The sequence below is a fragment of the Saccopteryx leptura genome, chromosome 12 (assembly GCF_036850995.1).
Source record: "Saccopteryx leptura isolate mSacLep1 chromosome 12, mSacLep1_pri_phased_curated, whole genome shotgun sequence".
NCBI classification, from domain to species: Eukaryota; Metazoa; Chordata; class Mammalia; order Chiroptera; family Emballonuridae; genus Saccopteryx; species Saccopteryx leptura.
In genome coordinates this window covers 48,873,257-48,895,607 of record NC_089514.1, presented here as the reverse complement: position 1 = coordinate 48,895,607, position 22,351 = coordinate 48,873,257, and the positions used below count along the sequence as shown (strand labels likewise).

Genomic DNA, 22,351 nt, shown 5'->3' with positions numbered 1-22,351 from the left:
GTTGATCAGATATCTCTCACTTGGTATCTGTCACTGATGTAAAGTACACAGACTTTCCAGCCCTGGTAATGGCTGGATTCCAACCTCATGAATCACTTCGTATGTTTTACTGCTGGGTTTGAAAGTTACTGACCTTAAAACTTCTCTTCTGTTTCATTAATTTGAAAGCAAAAGAAACTGACAACAAAACAAAAAGGCAGCCAACCAAATGGGAGATAGTCTTCACAAATGGCTCCGACCAAGGGTCAATGTCCAAAATACAGAAAGAACTCACAGATCTCAGCAACAAACAAGCAAACGAAGCAGCCAAAAAATGAGGAGAGGACCTGAACAGACACTTCTCCCAGGAAGAAATACAAATGGCCAAGAGATATATGAAAAGATGCTCATCTTCACTAGCTATTAGAGAAATGCAAATCAAAACTGCAATGAGATACCACCTCACACCTGTTAGATTAGCTATTATTAACAAGACAGGTAATAGCAAGTGTTGGAGAGGCTGTGGAGAAAAGGGAACCCTCATTCACTGCTGGTGGAAATGCAAATTGGTACAACCATTATGGAAGAAAGTATGGTGGTTCCTCAAAAAATTAAGAATAGAACTACCATCTGACCCAGCAATCCCTTTACTGGGTATATACCCCAAAACTTGAAAACACTGGTACATAAAAATACATGGACCCCCATGTTCATTGCAGCATTGTTCACAGTGGCCAGGACATGGAAACAACCAAAGTATCCTTCAATAGATGACTGGATAAAGAAGATGTGGCACATATACACTATGGAATACTACTCAGCCATAAGAAATGATGACGTTGGATCATTTATGACAACATGGATGGACCTTGAAAAAATTATACTAAGTGAAATAAGTAAATTAGGACAAGCTAAGAACTATATGATTTCACACATGGGTAGGATATAAAAATGAGACACATGGATACAGATAAAAGTGCAGTGGTGACCAGGAGTTGGGGGTTGTGGCAAGGAAAGGGGGGAGAGTAAAGAGAGACAAATATACAATGATAGAAAATGATTTGACTTTGGGTGATAGGCACACAACAAAATTAACAGTTCAAATACTATCGATATATTGACCTGAATCTATGCACTCTTACTGACCAATGTCACCCCATTAAATTTTATTTTCTAAATAAAATAAAATAAAAAGCAGATGTTTGTCACAGTAATATTTTTTATCTAGTCACATGCTTATTTGATTATTGCTGTTATAGGAAAACATACTCATCTACATGACTGACAACTTTCGTGTATGTAATTATTAAAATGCTCTCGATATCTTTCTATTTATGGTGTATGTGAGATACAGGGATATGATAGAACACTAAGAGGCACAATCATGTATAGCAGATTGTAATCTATAAGTTAGATTCCCTTATCTCCACTCTAAGCCAAGTGGCTTCTTCCCTCAAAGCATAGAGTGAAGTGGTTAAGAATGAATCTAAGATGCTAGGAGTTAAATCCTCAGTTTGGTCTCATACTAACCATTCACATTTGGGCAGGTTTTTAAATTACTTTGTACCTCACTTTTCTTATCTATAAATTAGAAATAATAATATTAGGTTAAATTATGTAATTAGTATTTTTGACAGCAAAATTAGTTTAATATAGTTCAACTAAGTAGCTTGTTATAGGTATTAATAAATAAGATTGCTTAGAACAGTGTTAGCATATAGCAAGCATTAAATAAACAAGTTAGCTATTATTACTATACAACTCCTGTCCACATTTTAAGAGAAAATGCTAATATCATTTACTCCCAGACCTCTTTAACTGCTTCATTTATATAATTTACTATCTATACAAGTCAGGTGGTAATAACTCATCCAATATCCCATGAAACTTTTTCTGCTACTTAATCATTTTTATATTTATACTGATTCTAGTGAAATAAAAACTTCCTTAAAAAGAAGAAATATACTGAAACATTTTTTTTTTTTTTGTATTTTTCTGAAGCTGGAAACGGGGATAGACAGTCAGACAGACTCCCGCATGCACCCGACCGGGATCCACCCGGCACGCCCACCAGGGGCGACGCTCTGCCCACCAGGGGGCGATGCTCTGCCCCTCCGGGGCGTCGCTCTGTCACGACCAGAGCCACTTTAGCACCTGGGGCAGAGGCCAAGGAGCCATCCCCAGCACCCGGGCCATCTTTGCTCCAATGGAGCCTCGCTGCGGGAGGGGAAGAGAGAGACAGAAAGGAAGGAGAGGGGGAGGGGTGGAGAAGCAGATGGGCGCCTCTCCTGTGTGCCCTGGCCGGGAATCGAACCCGGGACTTCTGCACGCCAGGCCAATGCTCTACCACTGAGCCAAACGGCCAGGGCTCAGTGAAACATTTTTAATTTAATATTTCTAAAATCCAGAAATGAGCCTCCAAGTATTTATGTGAGAACTTAAAATGGGAAATTTATATTTGGCATGAAAAGTCAACTATGTTGATATTACATTGGGCTGAAGGAAGAAAATTACATATGCTTACCAGCTATTTCATGAAACATTGTTTTTAAATGATTTTATTATTGGAGCTAAAATGCAAATATTTCTAGTGTTTAATCCAATTTAATGCTATATTAATTTAAAATTTGTTTTAGATTGTTTTGCATACTCATATATTCTCATTAAATTTTTAAAAATTATACCATCTATGCTCTGGCTGGTTTTCTCAGTGGTAGGATGTTGGCCTGGTGTGTGGATGGCCTGAGTTTTATTCCTGGTCAGGGCACACAGGAAAAGTGACCACCTGCTTCTCCACCCCTCCTGCTCTTCCTTCTCTTTCTCCTCCTCCCACAGATGTGGCTCATTTGGGATTGGTTCAAAGGCTAGGTGCTGAGAATGGTTTAGGAATGAAGCCTCCAGCCTTAGGTGATAGGAATAGCTCTGTTGCTGAGCAATGGCCCTAGATGGGCAGAGCATCACAGGCTTGTCAGGTGGATCCCTGTCGGAGTGCATGCAGGAGTCTGTCTCTCTGTCTCCCCTCCTCTCACTTAAAAAAAAAAAAAATATATATATATATATATATGTATATATTTTAACAACTAATACTTCAGCTATTTCTTTTTGAACTTTTTAATTACTATAAAAGTGTATAAACTATTTTGTTATATTTACAAATACTATAAGCAGATATTATAAAATTATAAATATAAATTTATATTATTAAAATATAATCTATTGATTCAAAAGTCTGGTCATTTTAATAAAAAAATTATTTCAGTTTACTTTATTGGAAAGCATTTATTACCAGCTACTAAAGAATCATTCTTTTCAAGAATTAGAAAAAAAGGATAGTATAATTGAATGATGATGTAATTAAACATAAGTCTTTTAATAGGCAAATAAAAAAAACTTTAATTCCCTTCTTGATGCTCCACAGTTAATATCATAGAGAAATTAATTTTTATTTAAAATTACTTATGTTAACAATATTCAATAAATATTTATCAGGTGATATTAACAACATTGAGTGATAAATTATCTTTTGTAACTGGTGGCAGTACTTTGACCGTTTTCCAAAGTTCTTGGTAGCTTGCACATTTGTGGAGCTTAGGCCACTGACTTTAGTCTGTCGAGCAAGGCTGCATAAACCTGCTAACTCAGCACAAACCCTACTGCTCACAGAAATTAGGGGATACTTTATTGCTTCATATTCATTTTGAAATATGCCCTAATTTTTGTGAACAGTATATTAGGAATCATAGTATAAAATGTTGGTAAGAAAGTTTTCAGTTATAATCCATAAAAAAATATGAGAAGTCCCTAGAAAACCTTCCTTGGAAATAAAAAGTACAAAGTATATATTTATTTTTTAAAGAAAAGTTTATATATATTAAGAAAATTTTCTTAGCTATTTTAGAACATTTCAAATGCTAGTGTCAAGGTGCCATCTTTTTAAAACTGGAAGGTATCACAGAATTCCAACTTTATATTTTATAAACAATATAAGATGATCTCCTGATATTTTTCAATACTTTGATACCTTTTTATAGTGGTGCTTGTGTATAGGTAATAACTTTGCTATTAGTCAGTTAAAAGAAAAAAAATCTTCAGTGAGTTCAAGTAGTAAACAAAAACTGACTAGTATGAAAACTTGTATATATTTATAAAAACAACAGCATTAATGTAAGTCTCCATGAAGCAGGGGCTAGACAGTTGGCTCTGAATTTGTATATAATTTGGATATTTGACTTTTACTATATGCCACAGAGATACATATGCCAATCTTATTTAAAAAATAGTTTTGTAAACTAAAGAAGGAAAGAAACAGTCTTATTTAAACTAAGAAAAAGTTCCACCATATTTATATGACTAAAATTGTCAAGGTCAATGTGGTTATACAGAAATGTGAGATGAAAATCATTCTCAGTTGCAACTGTACCACAGACATTGACCACCGAAGGAATTCTGATACATTCTTAGTTGATGGATGTCGCTGGGATACAATGTACACTAGCATTTCATAGGTTTTTGGAACTTGCTCTTTTCTCAGATTTCAGTTTTGTACTTCTTCCTTTCTCCAGAGTCTCGGTCCATACTATTCCCTTTTGTCTTTTGAAAGATTGCACAGAAAATCTTCATTTCACAAGAAGAAAAAGCACTCTATTTCTTTACTTCACCTGTCTTCTACTCTACTGAAATTATACTTTCAAAATCTTAGTGACTATGTTTTAGCCATTATTTCCTTTTTCCTTGAGTTTTGGCCACCTAGTTTTTCCTTTTTATTGAGTTTAGTGGAGTGACACTAGTTAACAAAATCGTACTGGTTTCAGGTGCACAGTTCTACAACACATCATCTGTACACTGTATTGTGAGTTCATGAACCCAAGTCAAGACTGCTTCCATCACCATTTATGCCCCTATACCCTCCTCTACCTCACCGCTGCAATCATCACACTGTTGTTCATGTCCATGAGGGTTTTTTATTGTTGTTTCCTTTTTGCTCAATCCTTTTACTCTGTCCACCCAGCCTCTGCAAATGCCCTCCCACAGCTGTCCTACCCTCTATCAATAAGTCTGTTTCTACTTCATTTGTTAGTTCATTTTGTTCATTAGTGAAATAAGCCAGTCAGAGAAAGACAAGTACCACATGATTTCACTGTCTGTGGAATTCTAATAGAAAGAGAGATGGCCTCCTATTAACTGCCAAACAATTACACTCTTTGCTTTTTATTTCATCATATAAAATCATCTTTCTCTTTCTTGTTTTGTCTTCCTTCTTCTGTATTATGCACAATTCATATAGTAATCTCCCTGCTCCTTTGTCTCTACATTCAAACTCTCTGGAAAGCAAATCCATTGTTTAGATTTATCTATAGTCTGTACAGTAATAATAAGATCTATCAGACCCTGACCTTGAAATATGCACTGGAGTTCATGTGAAATCATTTATGAAACCTCCGTGTTGTATTCTCCTCAGTTATAATTTCTCTCAGTAACTCGACCGGATACTGTTTGTACTTCTCTCTCTGCCAGGTTTGTCCCCTCCATCCAAACTGTCACTGCATCCCAACACCTGTCAGTTCTTTCTACAGACGCGATCACACTGGAGCAGAGTGCCTTTTGTTACAGAATGTGCAAAGATCTTTCTAAAAGATAGTCATAGATTCTCCTTGAAAATGGTCATGTCCTACACAGTCTCCTAATTTTGCTCTTTTTGATCTTCTTACTTTTCAGCACTTTCTGGTGTAGATAGAGCAGAAGATTGTGTATCATCCAGTTTCTGCCTTCAGATTCCCTAGGTTTGGTAACTGACTCCTTTTTTGGCTAGGTGAATCGGCAAGTTGTTTTAAGGTCTTGTGACTGTGAAATTGGTAAAATTAAAAGTGCCTTCTTATAGATATTTGCAAACATTAAGTAAATTAGTATATATGAAGGTGTTAGTAGCACTAAATGAGTGCTAGCCACTTGATGATACCAATCTCTAACTGCAGGTTTTGTGATTCCCTACACAGGTGTCAGAAAACATACACCGATGACTAGTGCCTATCGAATTACATTAATTAAATATTCTCTGCCTCACGTTCAAAGCTTCCTATGTTCTCCCTAGGCTGATGTCTTTCTGATCAGCTCCTGTTAATTCCATCTTTGGCACGTCCTCTATATATTCTTCCTTTCCTCTTTGTAACACTTAATTGCACTTTCACAACTTTCCCCATAATATTAATTTTTTTATGTCTTTACTGCAGCCATCTTTGAACTTTCAAAATTCTATACTTCTTCAAAATCCAACTCAAATCTCACCTTTTTTCCTGAAGTTATGATTACACTGAGAGAGCTGTCTTTCTAAATAGAATTTTTTTCCATATTATAGTGATACATTTTAGAATTTAATTCAAAGAGCCTCACAGGTCTTTTTATATTTTTTAAAAATATGATTTCCCCCAATTAAATCTTAAATTTGTTGAGATAAAAATTTCTTGGCCCTGGCCAGTTGGCTCAGTTGATAGAGTGTAGCCTGCCGTATGGACATTGCTGGTTTGATCCCTGGTCAGGGCACACAAGAGAAGTAACCATCTGCTTCTCTCCCTTTCCTCTGCCCTTTCTCTCTCTCTTCCCCTCTTGCAGCCACTGGCTTGATTGGTTTGAGCATCAGCCCCAGGCACTGAGGATAGCTCAGTTGATTCAAGCATCAGCCCCAGATGGGGGTTGCCAGGTGGATCCCAGTCAGGGCACATGTGGGAGTCTGTCTCACTATCTCCCTTCCTCTCACTTTAAAAAAAAAGGGTTTTTCTTAGTTTCTATACAAAATCAAATTTTTTGATGTCTCAAAACTCTTATTTTTATAGTATTAGCTATTATGAACATAAAACAAAATATTAAACAAAATAAATGCTAGCAGTTTGTATGCCACTAAACAAAGGGTATTTGTACTAATATTGTTAAATGAAGAAAAAAATGATGATCAATAATTAGCTACTGACAATCAATTATGTATCAAAAAATAGTCTAAAATGCTGTGTAGTAGGAGATGATTGCAACCTTTCTATTCTAGAGAGCTTTCCAAAGATAAGCTATCAGGGTGTTGGCATACACACTGGTGCTGTTCGAGACCCAGAGGGAAGTGCAGCTTACAGAGCAGGAGGGTTCTAAGTAACGGCAGGTCTGTCTCACACTGTTACATAAGTGCATCTCACTACCATCTGTCTGTCTCTATAAAACGACATCAAAAGTAGTATCAAGAAAATGGGGAATTCTAAAGAAGGGTATGACATTCAATTTATAATATTTTATTTTTCAGTTAAGTTCTTGGGGCTGAAGATTTATAATCTGTCAGCAATAGAAAAACCAGAAGTGGCTATATTATTTTGGTGCAAATATAGCATGCACATATAGGAACTATTACCTAAAATATGTTCTTTTTTCTATCTTTTATATAGTGAGACACAGGTGTAATGATACTGTGAGGTTATTTCTTTTAGCTTTAAAACCTTTAATATTTTTAGCTAAAGAAATATCAGAAAATAGTATCTTTTTTATCATGAGTAACTAGATTTACAATGAATTCTTCATATTAGTCAATTAAGTCAATGCTTCAGTGAAATAAAATGGTATTTATTTATATTACTAGTAAGAGCAAGATGTCAAATAGAGATAAAAGAATGGCAGGTAAAGGCCTTGACAGTAATGGGAATTTCAGTACAAATTACTAGATGTTGCCCATTTTATGATGTGATTCTGGTTGTTCTCCATGAGCACTGTCCTTATTCACCCTTTGTGTAGGCCACTGACATATATCCAGGCTAAGAGCTGAGGCCAGTATTCAGGTATGTTTTATTTGGCAAGAATTATGTTTTAAAAGGAAACATACATGCCCTTGGGCAGGGCACACATTCTCAAGTTCACAATGGTCCCTAGTCTTCATAGCTTCCCTTTTTGGGGTGAAGGGAAGGGCAGGAAGAAGCGGGGAGAGAGAGAGACAGGAACATGGAGCTGCTCCTGTGTGTGCTCTAATCTGGGAACCGAACCAGCAACCTCAGCGTTCTGGGACAATGCTCCAACCAATGGAGCTATCCAGCCAGGACTTAATTTTTATTGATTTTTAGACAGAAACAATTATTTCAACTAACTTGAGTACCTATTAAATAGCTTTTATCAGAATTTGGAAATTTATACTTAAGACAGCAATTCATTCCAGGTAAATATTAATTTACTTTTAACATTTCTCTATCCTGTACAGTGGCAATGGCTCATAATCACTCCTGTATTGAAGACACAAAGTTGCCAGTTACCATGAACTATAAAAGAGGTACCCAAAGCAAATAAAGGGCAGGTGATAGATTGAATCAGAATGACAGATAATACCCAACATCCTTAGCCTACTTGTACCTTTTTAATTGTCTTCTCAATGAGCATGTCTCCGACTGGCATCAGAACACCCCCGAACACCGCCAGCACCGCTCCAATGACAGCGCCAGCGATGAGTCCGTGGCTCCGTTCGCAGCCCATTTTCCTTGTTCGGGGGAAATGCTAAGGTACAGCACCTGCTTCTTTCAGACTCCCTCTGGCTCTGTCATTAGAAAGAGATCATAAAACAGAAGCTTAAATATCAATACAAACAGATCAAAGTACAAAGAAAAGACGTAACAGGAACAGATAATTTTCCCAGTTGTCAATCAACAAGTGCTTTTCTTTTTGTTTTAAGAAACTGATTTTTCTAGACTAGGCCCACCCCTCTCTTGCTTATTACTGTCTGCCAGTGGTAGAAATGAAAAATATTGTCACAGACAGCATGTCCTCAAAATTCTCCTCTTTAGTTTTCTTCTTCTGGATAATTAACTTCAAAATCTTATCTAAGAAGGACATGCTTAGTGAACTCTCACCTCGCCTGTCTTCTCTCTACCTGTGGCACTCATTTGCATCCTCACCCTCTCTCTGGCTTCTCCGTTCGGAACAGCCATCCACACCCTGCCTGGCGTTCTCCTCCAAGCTGAGTCCAGGTGGACCAAGGTCTTCTCTGTCCAAGGGCTAAGCAAGTGTGGTAATGTGTTTTCTACTATACCTTTTTCACAAATGAACAGCAAGATATGGATTTGATAGAAAGTGATCTGATGTGTCTCAGAAAGAACCAATTCTTCTAATCATTTGTCAGCTTTCTGTTAAAACAAAGGACATGGGTAAATTGGGAAAAGTACAATATTAGAAGATTAATACTAGAATAGTAATATCAGTAATATGAAATTATCAATACTATTAAAAGGAAATCCCATTTTCAGTACTCCTGACCTCATGCTTAAGTTATTTATTGGATTGTTGAAAACACTGAAATGTTTTAAAAACTGTCCTTTACTTTCCATTTTATTTATTAATAATTGACTTTTGGATGGGCTATAGGTGCAAAGAAATTGAAGAAAATACATATTTTTAATGTTAAGCATTGTTTTGTTACTAGTTCAAATAATTTTTTTACATACTTATTTGCAATATTATTTATATTATCATGGGCAAATAACTGATTTGTGCCAATTCCATTAAAACGAACTAGTCTGTGCCAGTATGTATTCCTTCTAGTCATCTTTTGGTCTTTCTACTATGTTGTTATTTTATAAATATTGGAAGAAAACAATTGGTGGAATGAGTGAATCCTCTTGTAACAAAGTTAATAGAAATTTATTACTTCTATTTGAATCCACATTTGTTTGAGCTATTATAATTAGAGCAGCATTTTAAAAGATGGGATTGACCTGACATTGACAAACAGTCTGAATGTGCTCTGTAGCTTATAAAGAAATACTCCCTACTTCAAAATCCTGTGGCCAAGGAAAACATAAATGCTGACAGAATGTAGGCTACAAAAAAAGTCATGCGTAGCATATTTTTGTCAACAATGCAACAAATATAATAATAAAAAATACATTTTTGCCCTGGCCAGATATCTCTGTTGGTTGGAGGGTCATCCTGAAGCACAGAGGTTGCAGGTTCGATCCCCAGTCAGGGCACATACAGGAACAGATCTATGCTCCTGTCTTTCTCCCCCATCCCTCTCTCCTTTCCTTTCTCTCTAAAAATCAATAAAACATTTAAAAACTACATTTTGTTATGTTCTCAGATTTCCCTCCATAGTTTTGTTACAATACTTGTACCAGCGTTATATTTCATTAGTATTTATTTTCACTTGAGGAACCATTTAGTTTTTCAAGAATATTATTTGCATAGCTAAGAAAACAATGGAGGCTGACCAGGCAGTGTCGCACTGGATAAAGCCTCGGACTGGGACGCAGAGGACCCAGGTTCAAAACCCCGATGTTGCTGGCTTGAGTGTGGGCTCATCTGGTTTAAGCAAGGCTCACCAGCTTGAGTCCAAGGCTGGCTTGAGGAAGGGGTCACTTGCTCTGCTGTAGCCCCCGTCAAGGCACATATGAGAAAGCAATCAATGAACAACTAAGTTGCTGCAATGAAGAACTGATGCTTCTCATCTCTCTCCCTTCCTGTCTGTCCCTCTGTCCCTCTCTCTGTCTGTCTCTGTCACTGTAATAAAAAAAAAAAGAAAGAAAAGAATGGAGAAAGATAACTGTTACAAAATTTTTTCATGACAAATTTATTTTTATTTTTTCTTATCCATTTGGATTTCCCTCTATCTATGCCTTGTACCTAGGATACTTCCACTGAAAATCAGGATGCAACAAATACATTCATACTGAAGGCCTGGTGGCTAAGGGGCTTGAATAGTCAGTAGTGTCACATGTCTTTTTAAATGTAAAAGGAAAACACATAGGCCTAAACATGTGACTTATTTTTCCTAAGGAGTTTTGTCTCACTGATGTAGTGGGGTGGGCTTTTTATTAATTGCTTGAAGAGAGAGTGTGAAGAATAGCTTTCACTGCTCTCTAAAGTTATGCAACATGCTCTCTCCTATGGGTTTAGCCAAGCTTGTCATAATACAGCAGAACAAGTTATTTACAGTTGATAATAAGGACTGGATACTATCAAGTAGAATTACCTTGTAAAATATAGTTGTAGAGCACCTTAAACTTTTCTTGAAACATAATCTTTTAAACAACTATAGTAATTGCTATGCACAGAATATCATCCTGCTGTTCTTTGTACTATAAACAAATAACCATCTTCAAGGTAGCTTATTAAGAAGCAGTTACTGAAAGCCCATTGCATATCCTCCAACTCTCATTTGCAAGTTATAACCCAAGGTTGCAATCAAATACAGAGAACCAACCTGGTGTGATCGAGATTAGTAGACCACAGATTAAATAAAAACTGATTTGCTACTCTTTTGCCAGGTGAGCATGGGCAAGCCTTTTAATCTCAGTTTCTTCATGTATAAAAAAAGATGTTAAATCCAAAGCAGTTGTTAATTTAAACCGGTGAACCACTTCTCCACTCCAATTCTTACATGGAAGACCAATAGGCCAAATTACTATGATGACAGCAGTGGTGGGAACCCACAGACCCTGAGTTTTCACTTAGTGTCGCTGACACTCTCCTTCCCGCCTTTAGAAAGCTCTAGGAGTCCCTGCAGAGACACACCGCTTTGCAAGCCCATTTAAAACCTGGCACAAGAAATACACAGTTTCAAGTTCCAGTTTTGTTTATATGGCATCATAAATCTTTATTAAAAATTTAACTCAAAAATCAAGTCATCTCTTTTGGAAAGTTATTTTATGTCCCACATAAAGTTTCCTAAAAATTATTCAGTATCAATGTCATTTGCCAATCTGAAAGGTGGAATAGGAAATAATTTTAAAAATTACGATTCTATTGTTGTTAAAATAGTTATATGTGTATGTATTTGCTCTTTCCCAGATGCTATGGCATAATTCATCTCCCTTACCCAGAATCTCTCTCTTTTACTCAGGTAGGCCCCTGTCCTACAGGAAGAGTTTCCGCAAGAAGCAAATAGTCCCAAGAATGTCTATTTGAGGCCCCAGAGGGCAGCACATGTTCTCCAACACCTCCCTATCTAAACCTGAAAACTCTTCCTTACGACTTCTGAGGACCCTGGGCCCTGGGCCAAGTAGTGGGGACACCTGGGCTCTGCCAACTGTGAACTTAAAACCGAAGTGAAATAATGAACACTGCCCACACTGTTGAGTCGAGTTTCTCAGAAAACAGAAGTGTCTGGCAATTATTCTGTAGAATCATATGGTTAGACAGTTATCAGTTGAACACCAGTCTGGATGGTACATTAGCAAAGATACAGGTATTAATCTGACCTTGCTTCAAACATGTACTGAGAGGGAGATAAATTATCTACTTTTTCCAATTTTCTGATTGACGTACTTTTGTTAACATGATGTTAGTTTGGACATGTTTTCCCTAATCACAAGCAAAATATTTGACATACTTGAATTCATTTATTATCATTCAGTGCCTTATCATCAAGAGTAATTAAGTTTTGCTACTATGAATAATTATACTTTAATCTTATGCTTCATGGTACAAAATTACTCAGTTTTATTCACCTAAGACAAGGGAGGCCAAACATATTATGTAAGACATGTACTGAGTGTGTGAGGGAAAAGTTCAGACCACACAGTACATTCTATCTTCTATTCAACAGCTTTTCTGCTCATATTATCCTCAGGGGGAAAAACGTATAGTTTGTCTCCACTTTTCTTTCAAATGCAGATATTGAGAGCATGCAAAATTTATGTCTTACACACTTCGTATTTTTAATAACACAGATCCTTATATATGAAACTAGATAATTTATTTCAATTACTAATTTTGGATTCTTATTCTATATTGTTATTTTTTCTTTCATATGAAATAGACAAGATATTGATATCTGTAATAATTAGCTTCTTGCTTAAAGTACATAAATTTAGAAAGCAAAGATAAATCACAGATATGGAAAAGAAAAGTTATTGAGACTTCTGTAAGGAAGAAAGAAAAAAAGCCATGTTTTTTATTGCTTATATTTTAATTTATTATCAGCTTTAAAAAAAAACTTATTGGGGTGAAACTGGTTAACACAATTATACAGGTTTCAGGTGTCGAGCTCTACAACACATCGCTGCACCCTGTACTGTGTGTCCGCCGTCAGCCACATCGTTTTCATCTGTCACCACTGGTCACCTCTGCAGCCTCCTCCACCACTGCCCTCCCTGCAGTCACCACACTGCTGTCCCTGGCCATGAGTTTGTTTGTTTTGTTTAGTTCCTCTGCCCCCTTCAGCCAGCATGAGCTTAAAGGGAAATCAGCTGCGGCCTCTCAGTGGCTAGATCACAATTTCTTTTGTAGAATTAGTCAGGGTATCTTATTCCCTTGGGTTATCTTTGAAAGAAGAAAAATTCTTTTTTTTTCTTAATTGTCCAATCATCAGAGTTTCTGTAGAGTGACTTTATGATCACAATGCCTTTCCACTATGTGGAAATGTGGTGGTGGAGACTGAGACTGAGCCATAAGAAGCCTGTGCAATACACGGGTCAGAAAACCAGACGCTTCCCAGAGAATCTGTGATTATGCTTCATGTAGGTAAAACTGTGTTCCCTGGGAAGCTCCACCCAGAAAAGGTCTGGTTTGGAGGTAAACTTTTCTGCAGAGTAACTACAAAACTTGAAGAAGTTTCAGATTACAAGAGCACTTGTATCGTAAAGGAATGCCAGGACCTGGATGACTCATGACTGAGTAGTGCCTCAAATTTCTTATTCTACCTGTAAGCTTTCCTTCCAATTTCCTTAAAATAGAAAACCAGCCCCCACAGACTGTCATTCTATTGATACACGGTCTTCCTCACCTAATAAATACAGTATCTGTTCACAAAACCCATTGTGAAGTTTTATTTGGGGGTGTGATTAATTCACCTGGTTGGATATAAATGATAAAAGTAGCTTTCAGAATTAACTACTTTTTCAGACGCTTACCCAACACCACATCTAGGTATGTTTACAAAGCCATGATTTCTTAGACATGACTGCATGTCTAAGATTCAGATTTGAACCCAAGCAAGTTGAAATGGGTATAAGTCTATCATTTAAATCTGGTTATGTTTTATCAGGTAGAAAGATAAAGTTCTTAAAATAGGAACTTTATAAACTTCTCATTTTTTATTCATTAATGATTTATTGAGTTCTATACTGGAGGGTGGTGAAAGGGGATGTTATAACAATTACAAAGATTAAAGAGACCAGACACGGGGCGGATTTAAGAGCAGGCGCACCACGAACAGGCCCTGGCCCCGACTTCTGACGGGCCCCGCAAAACCCAACTGTACACTTTTTTCTAATGACACCAAGTTTGGTTTCATATGTGCAATTTTAACATTAATAGTACATATTTTTTATTTATTTAAAAATATGGTTAAAATGTGTTTTCATTTTTCCCGTCTCTCTCTTTTTTTTAAGGGGCCATTTTCTTCTGTACTTGGGCCTCAACCGACCTTAATCTGCCTCTGACCAGAAGGACACTCATGCAGTTTATGGTCCACAGTCATGCTACTGTAAGATTGCTGATGCCCCTGGAAGCAGTTTCAAACGCAAATGTCCTGTCCCCCAGCTGCGGAAGCAGAAACCCTGGGGGCATGGCCCAGCTCTGCTTTATTTTTATTTATTCATTTACATTCTTTTTTGAAATTGAATTTGTTGGGGTGACATTGGTTACTAAAATTGTATGGGTTTCAGGTGTGCTGTTTTAGAATACATTATTCGTACCTTGCACTGGGGTCACCACCCCAAGCCAGTGTCCATCTGTCACTATTGATTCCCTTTACCCTTTCCACCTCCCCACCCCTTTCCTCTGGTGATATCCACACTGTTATCAGTGTTTATGAGCTTTTTTTCTTTGCTTAATCCCTTCCCCTTTGTCTAGATATAGAATTATTCCTTCAAATTAAAATTCACGTGCAATCCCAATATATGAAGATAGTTAAAAGGGGGCAGAAACTGTGGCCTTTTCCTGTTCCCGTCACACCTCACTTGGCCTCTGAGTCACCCACACAGAACCCAAGGGCTCTGCAGAACGTTTTTAAATAACTAGACTAAGAGATATCCAACTATCCAACATCTTTTCTTATTGATTTACCACAATCCTTTTAATTTATACATGCATTTCCATCCTATCAGAATATGCAGATGTAAGTATATATAATAAAAAATACTTATAGACATGTACAATATAAAACAATAATACACTTCAAATTATACTTTTCACATATTAAAATTTAAAACTTGTTTTGATAGTAGTCTTAAAAATTAAAACAAAAAGTACTTTGAACTTTATATATTAAAGGACCTGTCTAGAAAGAAGCCTATGTGTAGGAATACTTTTTGGAGTACTTATTTACAGGGATTACTGTGGGTTTGAAGTAATAAGAGTCATATCTGTTTTGGTTTAAATGGGATTATCTAGAGCAGTGGTCGTCAACCTGGTCCCTGCCACTCACTAGTGGACGTTCCAGCTTTCATGTTGGGCAGTAGCAAAGCAACCAAAGTATAAATAAAAAGATAGATTTAACTATAGTAAGTTGTTTTATAAAGATTTATTTTGCCAAAGTTAGTGAAAATCCAACATAAAGTACTTGGTAAGTAATTATTATTATATGCTTTAACTTGCTGTAACTCTGCTTTATAAATTTTATAAAGTAAAGTTACTTCCCTACTTTATAAATCACCATTACTGTGGAACTGGTGGACGGTTAGAAAATTTTACTACTAACAGAGATACAAAAGTGGGTGGTAGGTATAAAAAGGTTGACTACTCTGATCCCTTGATCTAGAGCCATTCTTAATCTTTGAATCTTAGAATGGAATTCTATTACCTATTTTATACCCCAAATTCTACTATAATAGTAAGATATTATAAGATTTGTAATAGTTAAAATTCTGGGCATTATAGGTTCAATTCTGAGTCTTAACATTATGGTGTCTTTGTACCTTAACTCTCTATAAAATGGGTATATTATACATTAAATAAGGTTACAAATGTCAAATAAAATTAAATCAGATGTTTAAAAATTCCTATCATAGAATATATTAGTGTTATTTTGAAATATTACAAAATATTATCTTGAACAATCATAGCATAAAGTTATTTCATATAGACCAAGTAAAGTATTATAATTAAAAAAGCTTATAAACATATACAGTTTATATAAGTAGAAATGATTTTTTGCAAAGAACTTAGGCTACAATTTAATTTGGTAAGATAATTTATTCTTTTTATATACAGAAACTTAGAATATCATGCAAATGGATAAAAAGCCAGTAGGTAAGAAAATGCTACTTGAAACTTTTAGCCATGGCTTAGGCCAGTGAACTAAAACACATTGTAGTTAAATCAGAAAATAGTTACAAAATTAGTTCCTTCAGGAACAAAAGATCCATAAGATTCAAATGTGTCTGGCCAAATATTTTTATAAAAAATAAGAGTGGCAACTATAACTTCTGAGGTAAATTCCCAAATTGTCAGTACATTTTGTCCAAGCACTTCTCAAATTATGAGATTCCTCCAGGTTTTGTTCTGGCTTAATAAAGATTTTTGTAAATGAAAAAAATATCTTTATATTTTCTCTCATTAATTTCAATGGACTGCTGGAGTCTCTATTAACAAGATGTTTTTAAAATTTCATTTTGGTTATTTTTTGAACCAATATTAAAAGTAATGTTTCTTTTAGATTCACAAGGCATTACTAACTTTAAATCACATAAGAATGGACTGAAAAATACATGCAAACAACTTAAAAACATACTTCAATATGTTACTTAATAATTCCTATAACTATCTGTAAATTTATGCCATTTGCAGTTAAATATGCGTTTAGTCACTGTAATTAAATTGAAACTTTCAATTCCTTCAGAATGATTTATCTTTTATTTCTCCTTGATTATCATTCAATAAAACTATTTGCTGATATTTGTAGTAAGCTTCCTAAATAGCCCAAAACATTAATTTTGGTTTATTTGTATTCTGCTACTGAATTTTATATAATTTACACTTGGGCCAATGATAAAACATAGAATTATTATTTGGAATTAATATAATTTAGCATTCCCAGATAAATTATAACATTTGTTCATTTAAAAAATAGTTAATAGGAACATATCCATATACACGTTATATTAACCCTGAAGACAAAGTCAAAATCAAATTCAACAAAAATTGTGCAATTCAGATAGAAAATTAAATAAGCTAATGACTCTATAAAGTAGTAAGTAGTTAGCAATTGCATACTAGAGAGCATATTGACATAAGGGTGGCAAGTCATTTTTAACAACTAATTCTACTATATGGTTTTCATTTATCATGATCTGTATTAATAGTTTAAATTCAAAACCATGTATAAGCAATCTAAGCATACAATGAAGTTTTATAAATAATCAAATCAGATTGTAAATAATTTAAAATATTAACAATTAAATGTTTACAGAAAAACATAGTATTTTAAACATGGAGAAGTAAAATGTCATTAAACCATCAAACAAGGTTTCAGGTTTTTTTAAACATAAAATGTAGACAATTGATAACTTGGCAAACAACACAGACCTAATTTTTAAATAAAGCCTAGTGACTTTAGGAGAACAGCTATGGCCTTTTGTTGTTGTTGAGTAACTTCTGAAGAGTGTTTTTATAGTGGTGTCATCTCCTATCATTTGGAAGATTGAAATCTTTTTAACTTAAAAAGAATCATATGACTTACCTTTAAAAAAGTTAAGAAGGATTTTTCAATCAAATGCTCCAAACTTTGACAGATAATTCTTAGAACCAAATGGTATTCTGCAGAAAAAACCCTGCACTGAGATCCTCATTGCATACAGTGTGTGAGTTTAAATACGCTAAAAAAAAAAAACCCAAAAAACAAACAAAAAAAACCCAAACCACCCCACAATGTCAAATTCCAGTGAATGGTTTGTTGCCAGAGATATTTTTTAAAAAAGAAAGAAACTCACACATGTCACACCATAGGTGTGGCTCTTAGGCTCTATTTTTATGGTCGGAGAGGACCCATTACCTATATCTGAGATATTCAGGAGTAGTTCATTTTATTTTTTATTTTTGGTAGTTTTCCCATCCAAGTAAGTTAGAGGCCAGGGAGGAAAAAGGAACTGAAGCTGACTCAAATATATTTTTTTCATCACACAGTCATTACTTCAAATGACGAAGAAAGGGTAGGGGTGTGAAAGTGGAAATTAGGAGGATTAATCACAGTTTCACTTCCGTGTCATGATTAGTACGCCAAACTCATTTTATGAAGTTTAAGTAAAACACACTCTTCTAAACAGTATTAATCTGAAGTGCGTTGAAACTAATAACTTTGAAAACAGCTGGAAATTGTGTCAGTTAACAAGTATGACAAACAAACTTTAAAAAAGGAAATAGCCTATTGTTCTACCTGGAAGTTCTAATCATTTATCATTTTCTGTTCGTTTTATGAAAGTTTTATAGGCACAGCAAAATTCCCTTACAAATATCAAATATTAAATTTCTCTTAAAAATTTTCAGCCAAAAGAACTATTAAATAACTTTTAAATAGAATTACTATTTAGAATGACCTTTTAAAATATATATACTGTATATATATACAAACATGTGTTACTTTATAAGAAAGTAATTTATTTTAAATCTAATCAAAATAGGAGGCCTTTCACTTTTGGGAAAAGGACCCACAATATCAAGAATCCATTCCTACAAAGAAATTCTCAGAATACTACAGGCACAATAAAAATCTCAGAAGGTTAGATTGTCACCTATCAGACAGGCTTCTAATAAATGCTTCCAAGGATGCTTCCAAGTCAACCTCGAAATAAAGCAACTTAACAGAAACAAGCAGAAATATATGTAGTTCATTAGAACACATCTAAGCCAGTCCTATGGCCACCTGCTTCCCCGGGCTGTGAGAACTCTGCTGTCAGCACAGCTGCAGGAGGACCGGGCGCTCTTTTCTCAGCTATCATTCTTTTTCCAAGGTACTTTTACTGACACATTTATTTAAAAATTAATAACATGTTATAAAATATATTAGGTATTTTGGATTTATTTTTCAAATTTCAAACCACTTAATTAGGGTAAAGTATGAATGGCCTTATGCAATCTCATTATCATTTATGCTTTTCATTTTGGAAGAGTTTACAGAAATTTGAGTTACCTTAAAAAGATGATTTCCTTAGAAGGGTGACCTTTTATCTTTATTGTGTTAGTACAAAGGTAGTATAAAAGCTAATTAAATATTTTGATTAAGCATAGTATTTTCTTCTCAACCCAATTCTCACATACGCATACACCCACACACAATTCCAATGTGACTACAGTATTTAGAAATAGTTCACCAACACAGGAGTTCAGATAGGACATTTTTAAGAGCATATTTTAGACATATTGAATGAATAGTTAAATTATAATAAAAATATGAACAGTATCAGAGAAAGATATTTCAGAATAAAGATATGCAAAACAGATGCCTAAACTGACATTGAACTTACTTGGGTTCCTGTTTAATCAGAAGCCTAGTGCCATCCACCCAATCCTCCTACTGTCTCTGGAGAGGAGAGTATCACACACCCCATGAGCAGGCCAAGGATCAGGTACACACTCCCAGGAGCTGTAAAGTGTCCAGTCCCAGACAGCACTCCTGAGTAGCTTAGCACACAAGAACCAGAAAGCACACAGCTAAGTAACATTTACAGCTACATATTTAGATTTTGAACAAAAATAAACACCTTCAATAGGCAGGAAAATGCATCCATTTTAGAGAAAAGAATGTTGAGGTTTTTATTTTTATAAGAGTATGCACCCACAATATTTTGAAGGAATGTGTTTTATAAGACAGTATATACCCTTGTCTTTTGTAAATCCACTATCATACTAGATACATTTTTCAGTATAATAAAGTCAACTTTGGCACAGTTCTTTGAAAACTCTTTTTTTTTTTTTTTTTTTTGTATTTTTCTGAAGTTGGAAATGGGGAGGCAGTCAGACAGACTCTTGCATGCTCCCTACCGGGATCCACCTGGCATGTCCACCAGGGGGCAATGTTCTGCCCCTCTGGGGTGTCACTCTGTTGCAACCAGAGCCATTCTAGCGCCTGAGGCAGAGGCCATGGAGCCATCCTCAGTGACTGGGCCAACTTTGCTCCAGTGGAGCCTTGGCTGCGGGAGGGGAAGAGAGAGACAGAGAAGAAGGAGAGGGGGAGGGGTGGAGAAGCAGATGGGTGCTTCTTCTGTGTGCCCTGGCCAGGAATCGAACCCAGGACTCCTGCATGCCAGGCCGATGCTCTACCACTGAGCCAACCGGCCAGGGCCGAAAACTCTCTTTGTGAGAGACCACATAGGGTTTGGAATCAGACAGACATAAGTGAATCCTGATGTTACCAGGTACTGGTTACAATGAATAAGGATTAGGAATTTAATAACTACTGATTCTTATTTTCTTAATCAAAAAATAAAGAAAACTACATAAGAGGGTAATAATAGAACTAAATGAGGTGAGTTGTGTGTAACACTTGATAACGGCCCAATTCCTGGGCACTCAAATGTGCTTTCCTTCCCACTGGGCTCCGGCCCCTTTTCTCCCTTCCTGTTTTATTTTCTGCAGATTACATAGCACAGCATCATGAGACATGCACTTGACTTATTTTCTGGTCATGCCTGTGCATCTGCTAGCATGTCAGCTTACTGAGGAGGTGGAGACTTATTGCTTCATTCACTGCTGACTCTACAGAGTACAGAGCAGGCTCAAGCTGGTTAAGACTAATAATATGAAGGACTTTGTGCTGATATATAGTGTTTGTTTAATAAATAATTGCTATGGTGATTATTGGCTAGTAAGCAAATATTTATTTTAGAAAACTTATTAAAGTAATATAGACAACTAGGAAATATTAAAAATTATAGAAAGGTATAAAATAAGTCTCTTTCAACTCTTAATTCTATTCCTCAGAAGTAACCAGTCTTAGTTATGGTCTCTCCACTCCAGTGATCTTATGAATTTTAGACTTATATACATATGTATATGGGTAATGGATATAATGAATCATACTTTCTGCACTTTGCCTCTTCCCACACTGTGTGCCTCAGAGATACCCTCATTTCATGCATAAACTTTTTTCCAAAATTAAAAAAATACTTTACAATAATGTTTTGTCTTTTAATGACCAGACTCCTAGTAATAGACATTTTAAAATTTTCTCTTAAGTATTGCATTATGTTTTGAAAGTCTTTTTCCACTTCAAGAATATAAAGATTATAAATCTTATTCTAGCATTTGTATGGTTCTTAAAAATCCTTTATACCAGTACTTTTAGATAAGCTGATTCATGGAATTTAACACTTGTGAAGTAAAAGAGGAAGATCAAGTAAGTTGAGTAAGATAAATATTGCAACACAGTTGAAAACGGATGAGAGACGTATTATAAAAGCTCTAGAAGAGGATCACATGGCTCACGTGCTGATTCCCGCTTTATTAACAATAACGAAACTGTGAACTGGGCAACACATAAAGTTCCATATAGGATCTACGTAGTAAATAAAGATTTTGAAATAATTTCTTTTTTTACAGTTCAGGAAATGAAAAGAATTTTAGTATAATATACAATATAATTCTAGAATTTGTAATAAGCAAAGACATAAATTATGATAATGATATAATAACAGAGTTAACACATATTGGGGGCTTGCTATCTGCTAGTTGTTAAACTACGTAATTTATATGTTACCTCGTTGACCTATTATATCACCTTACTTGGCTCTTTAGACAACTAGCTGATAACCAGGATTAAAAGCCACATAGACTAACTGAGAGCCTATACTCTTTTTCTGAGAGAGAAAGAAATAAGTCATATATATATATATATATATATATATATATATATATATATATAGAGAGAGAGAGAGAGAGAGAGAGAGAAATGTAATCTAGAATAGAAATCGTCCCTGAAATGGGTGGGACCTTAAAAATGAATTTTTGTGTGTGTGTGTGACAGAGAGAGAGAGACAGAGAGAGGCACAAATAGCGAGAGACAGGAAGGGAGAGAAATGAGAAGCATCAATTCTATTCTTAGTTGTTCATTGATTGCTTTCTCATATGTGCCTTGACTGGGGGGGAGGACTACAGCAGATAGAGTGACCCCTTGCTTGAGCCAGTGACCTTGGGCTCAAGCTGGTGAGCCTCGCTCAAACCAGATGAACCCGTGCTCAAGCTGGCGACTTCTGGGTCTCGAACCTGGGTCCTCCGCTCCCAGTTCGACACTCTATTCACTGCACCACCACCTGGTCAGGCTGAAATAAATAAAATATTTTTAAGAAGAGTTAGAGAAATCACTTCTCATTTGATTGACTCACAGCTTCTTCAAAAAGATGTACTTCAAAATGCTAAAATTATATCAGGTTTTTGTTATTCTGTTTAAACAACATTTAAAATGTTGAAGAGCATGATGAATGTACAAAAA

At 35.5% G+C, this 22,351-nt stretch overlaps 1 protein-coding gene across 6 annotated transcripts in view; it reads right to left on the bottom strand.

The window, feature by feature from the left end:
- The window catches only part of CD36 (CD36 molecule (CD36 blood group)), a 78,970-nt gene that overhangs the window by 25,498 nt on the left and 31,121 nt on the right, over nucleotides 1-22,351 (bottom strand). For 4 of the 6 annotated variants that reach the window (XM_066354268.1, XM_066354272.1, XM_066354267.1 and 1 more), the window contains 2 exons: nucleotides 9,020-9,113; nucleotides 8,347-8,527 (listed from right to left, as the gene is read on the bottom strand). In XM_066354268.1, the coding sequence (XP_066210365.1) occupies nucleotides 8,347-8,466 (120 nt within the window). In that variant the 5' untranslated portion in view covers nucleotides 8,467-8,527; nucleotides 9,020-9,113. Of the gene's footprint in view, nucleotides 1-8,346; nucleotides 8,528-8,885; nucleotides 8,980-9,019; nucleotides 9,114-17,608; nucleotides 17,751-22,351 lie in introns of those variants that run through there. The other 2 variants (XM_066354269.1, XM_066354270.1) reach the window with 2 other exon arrangements.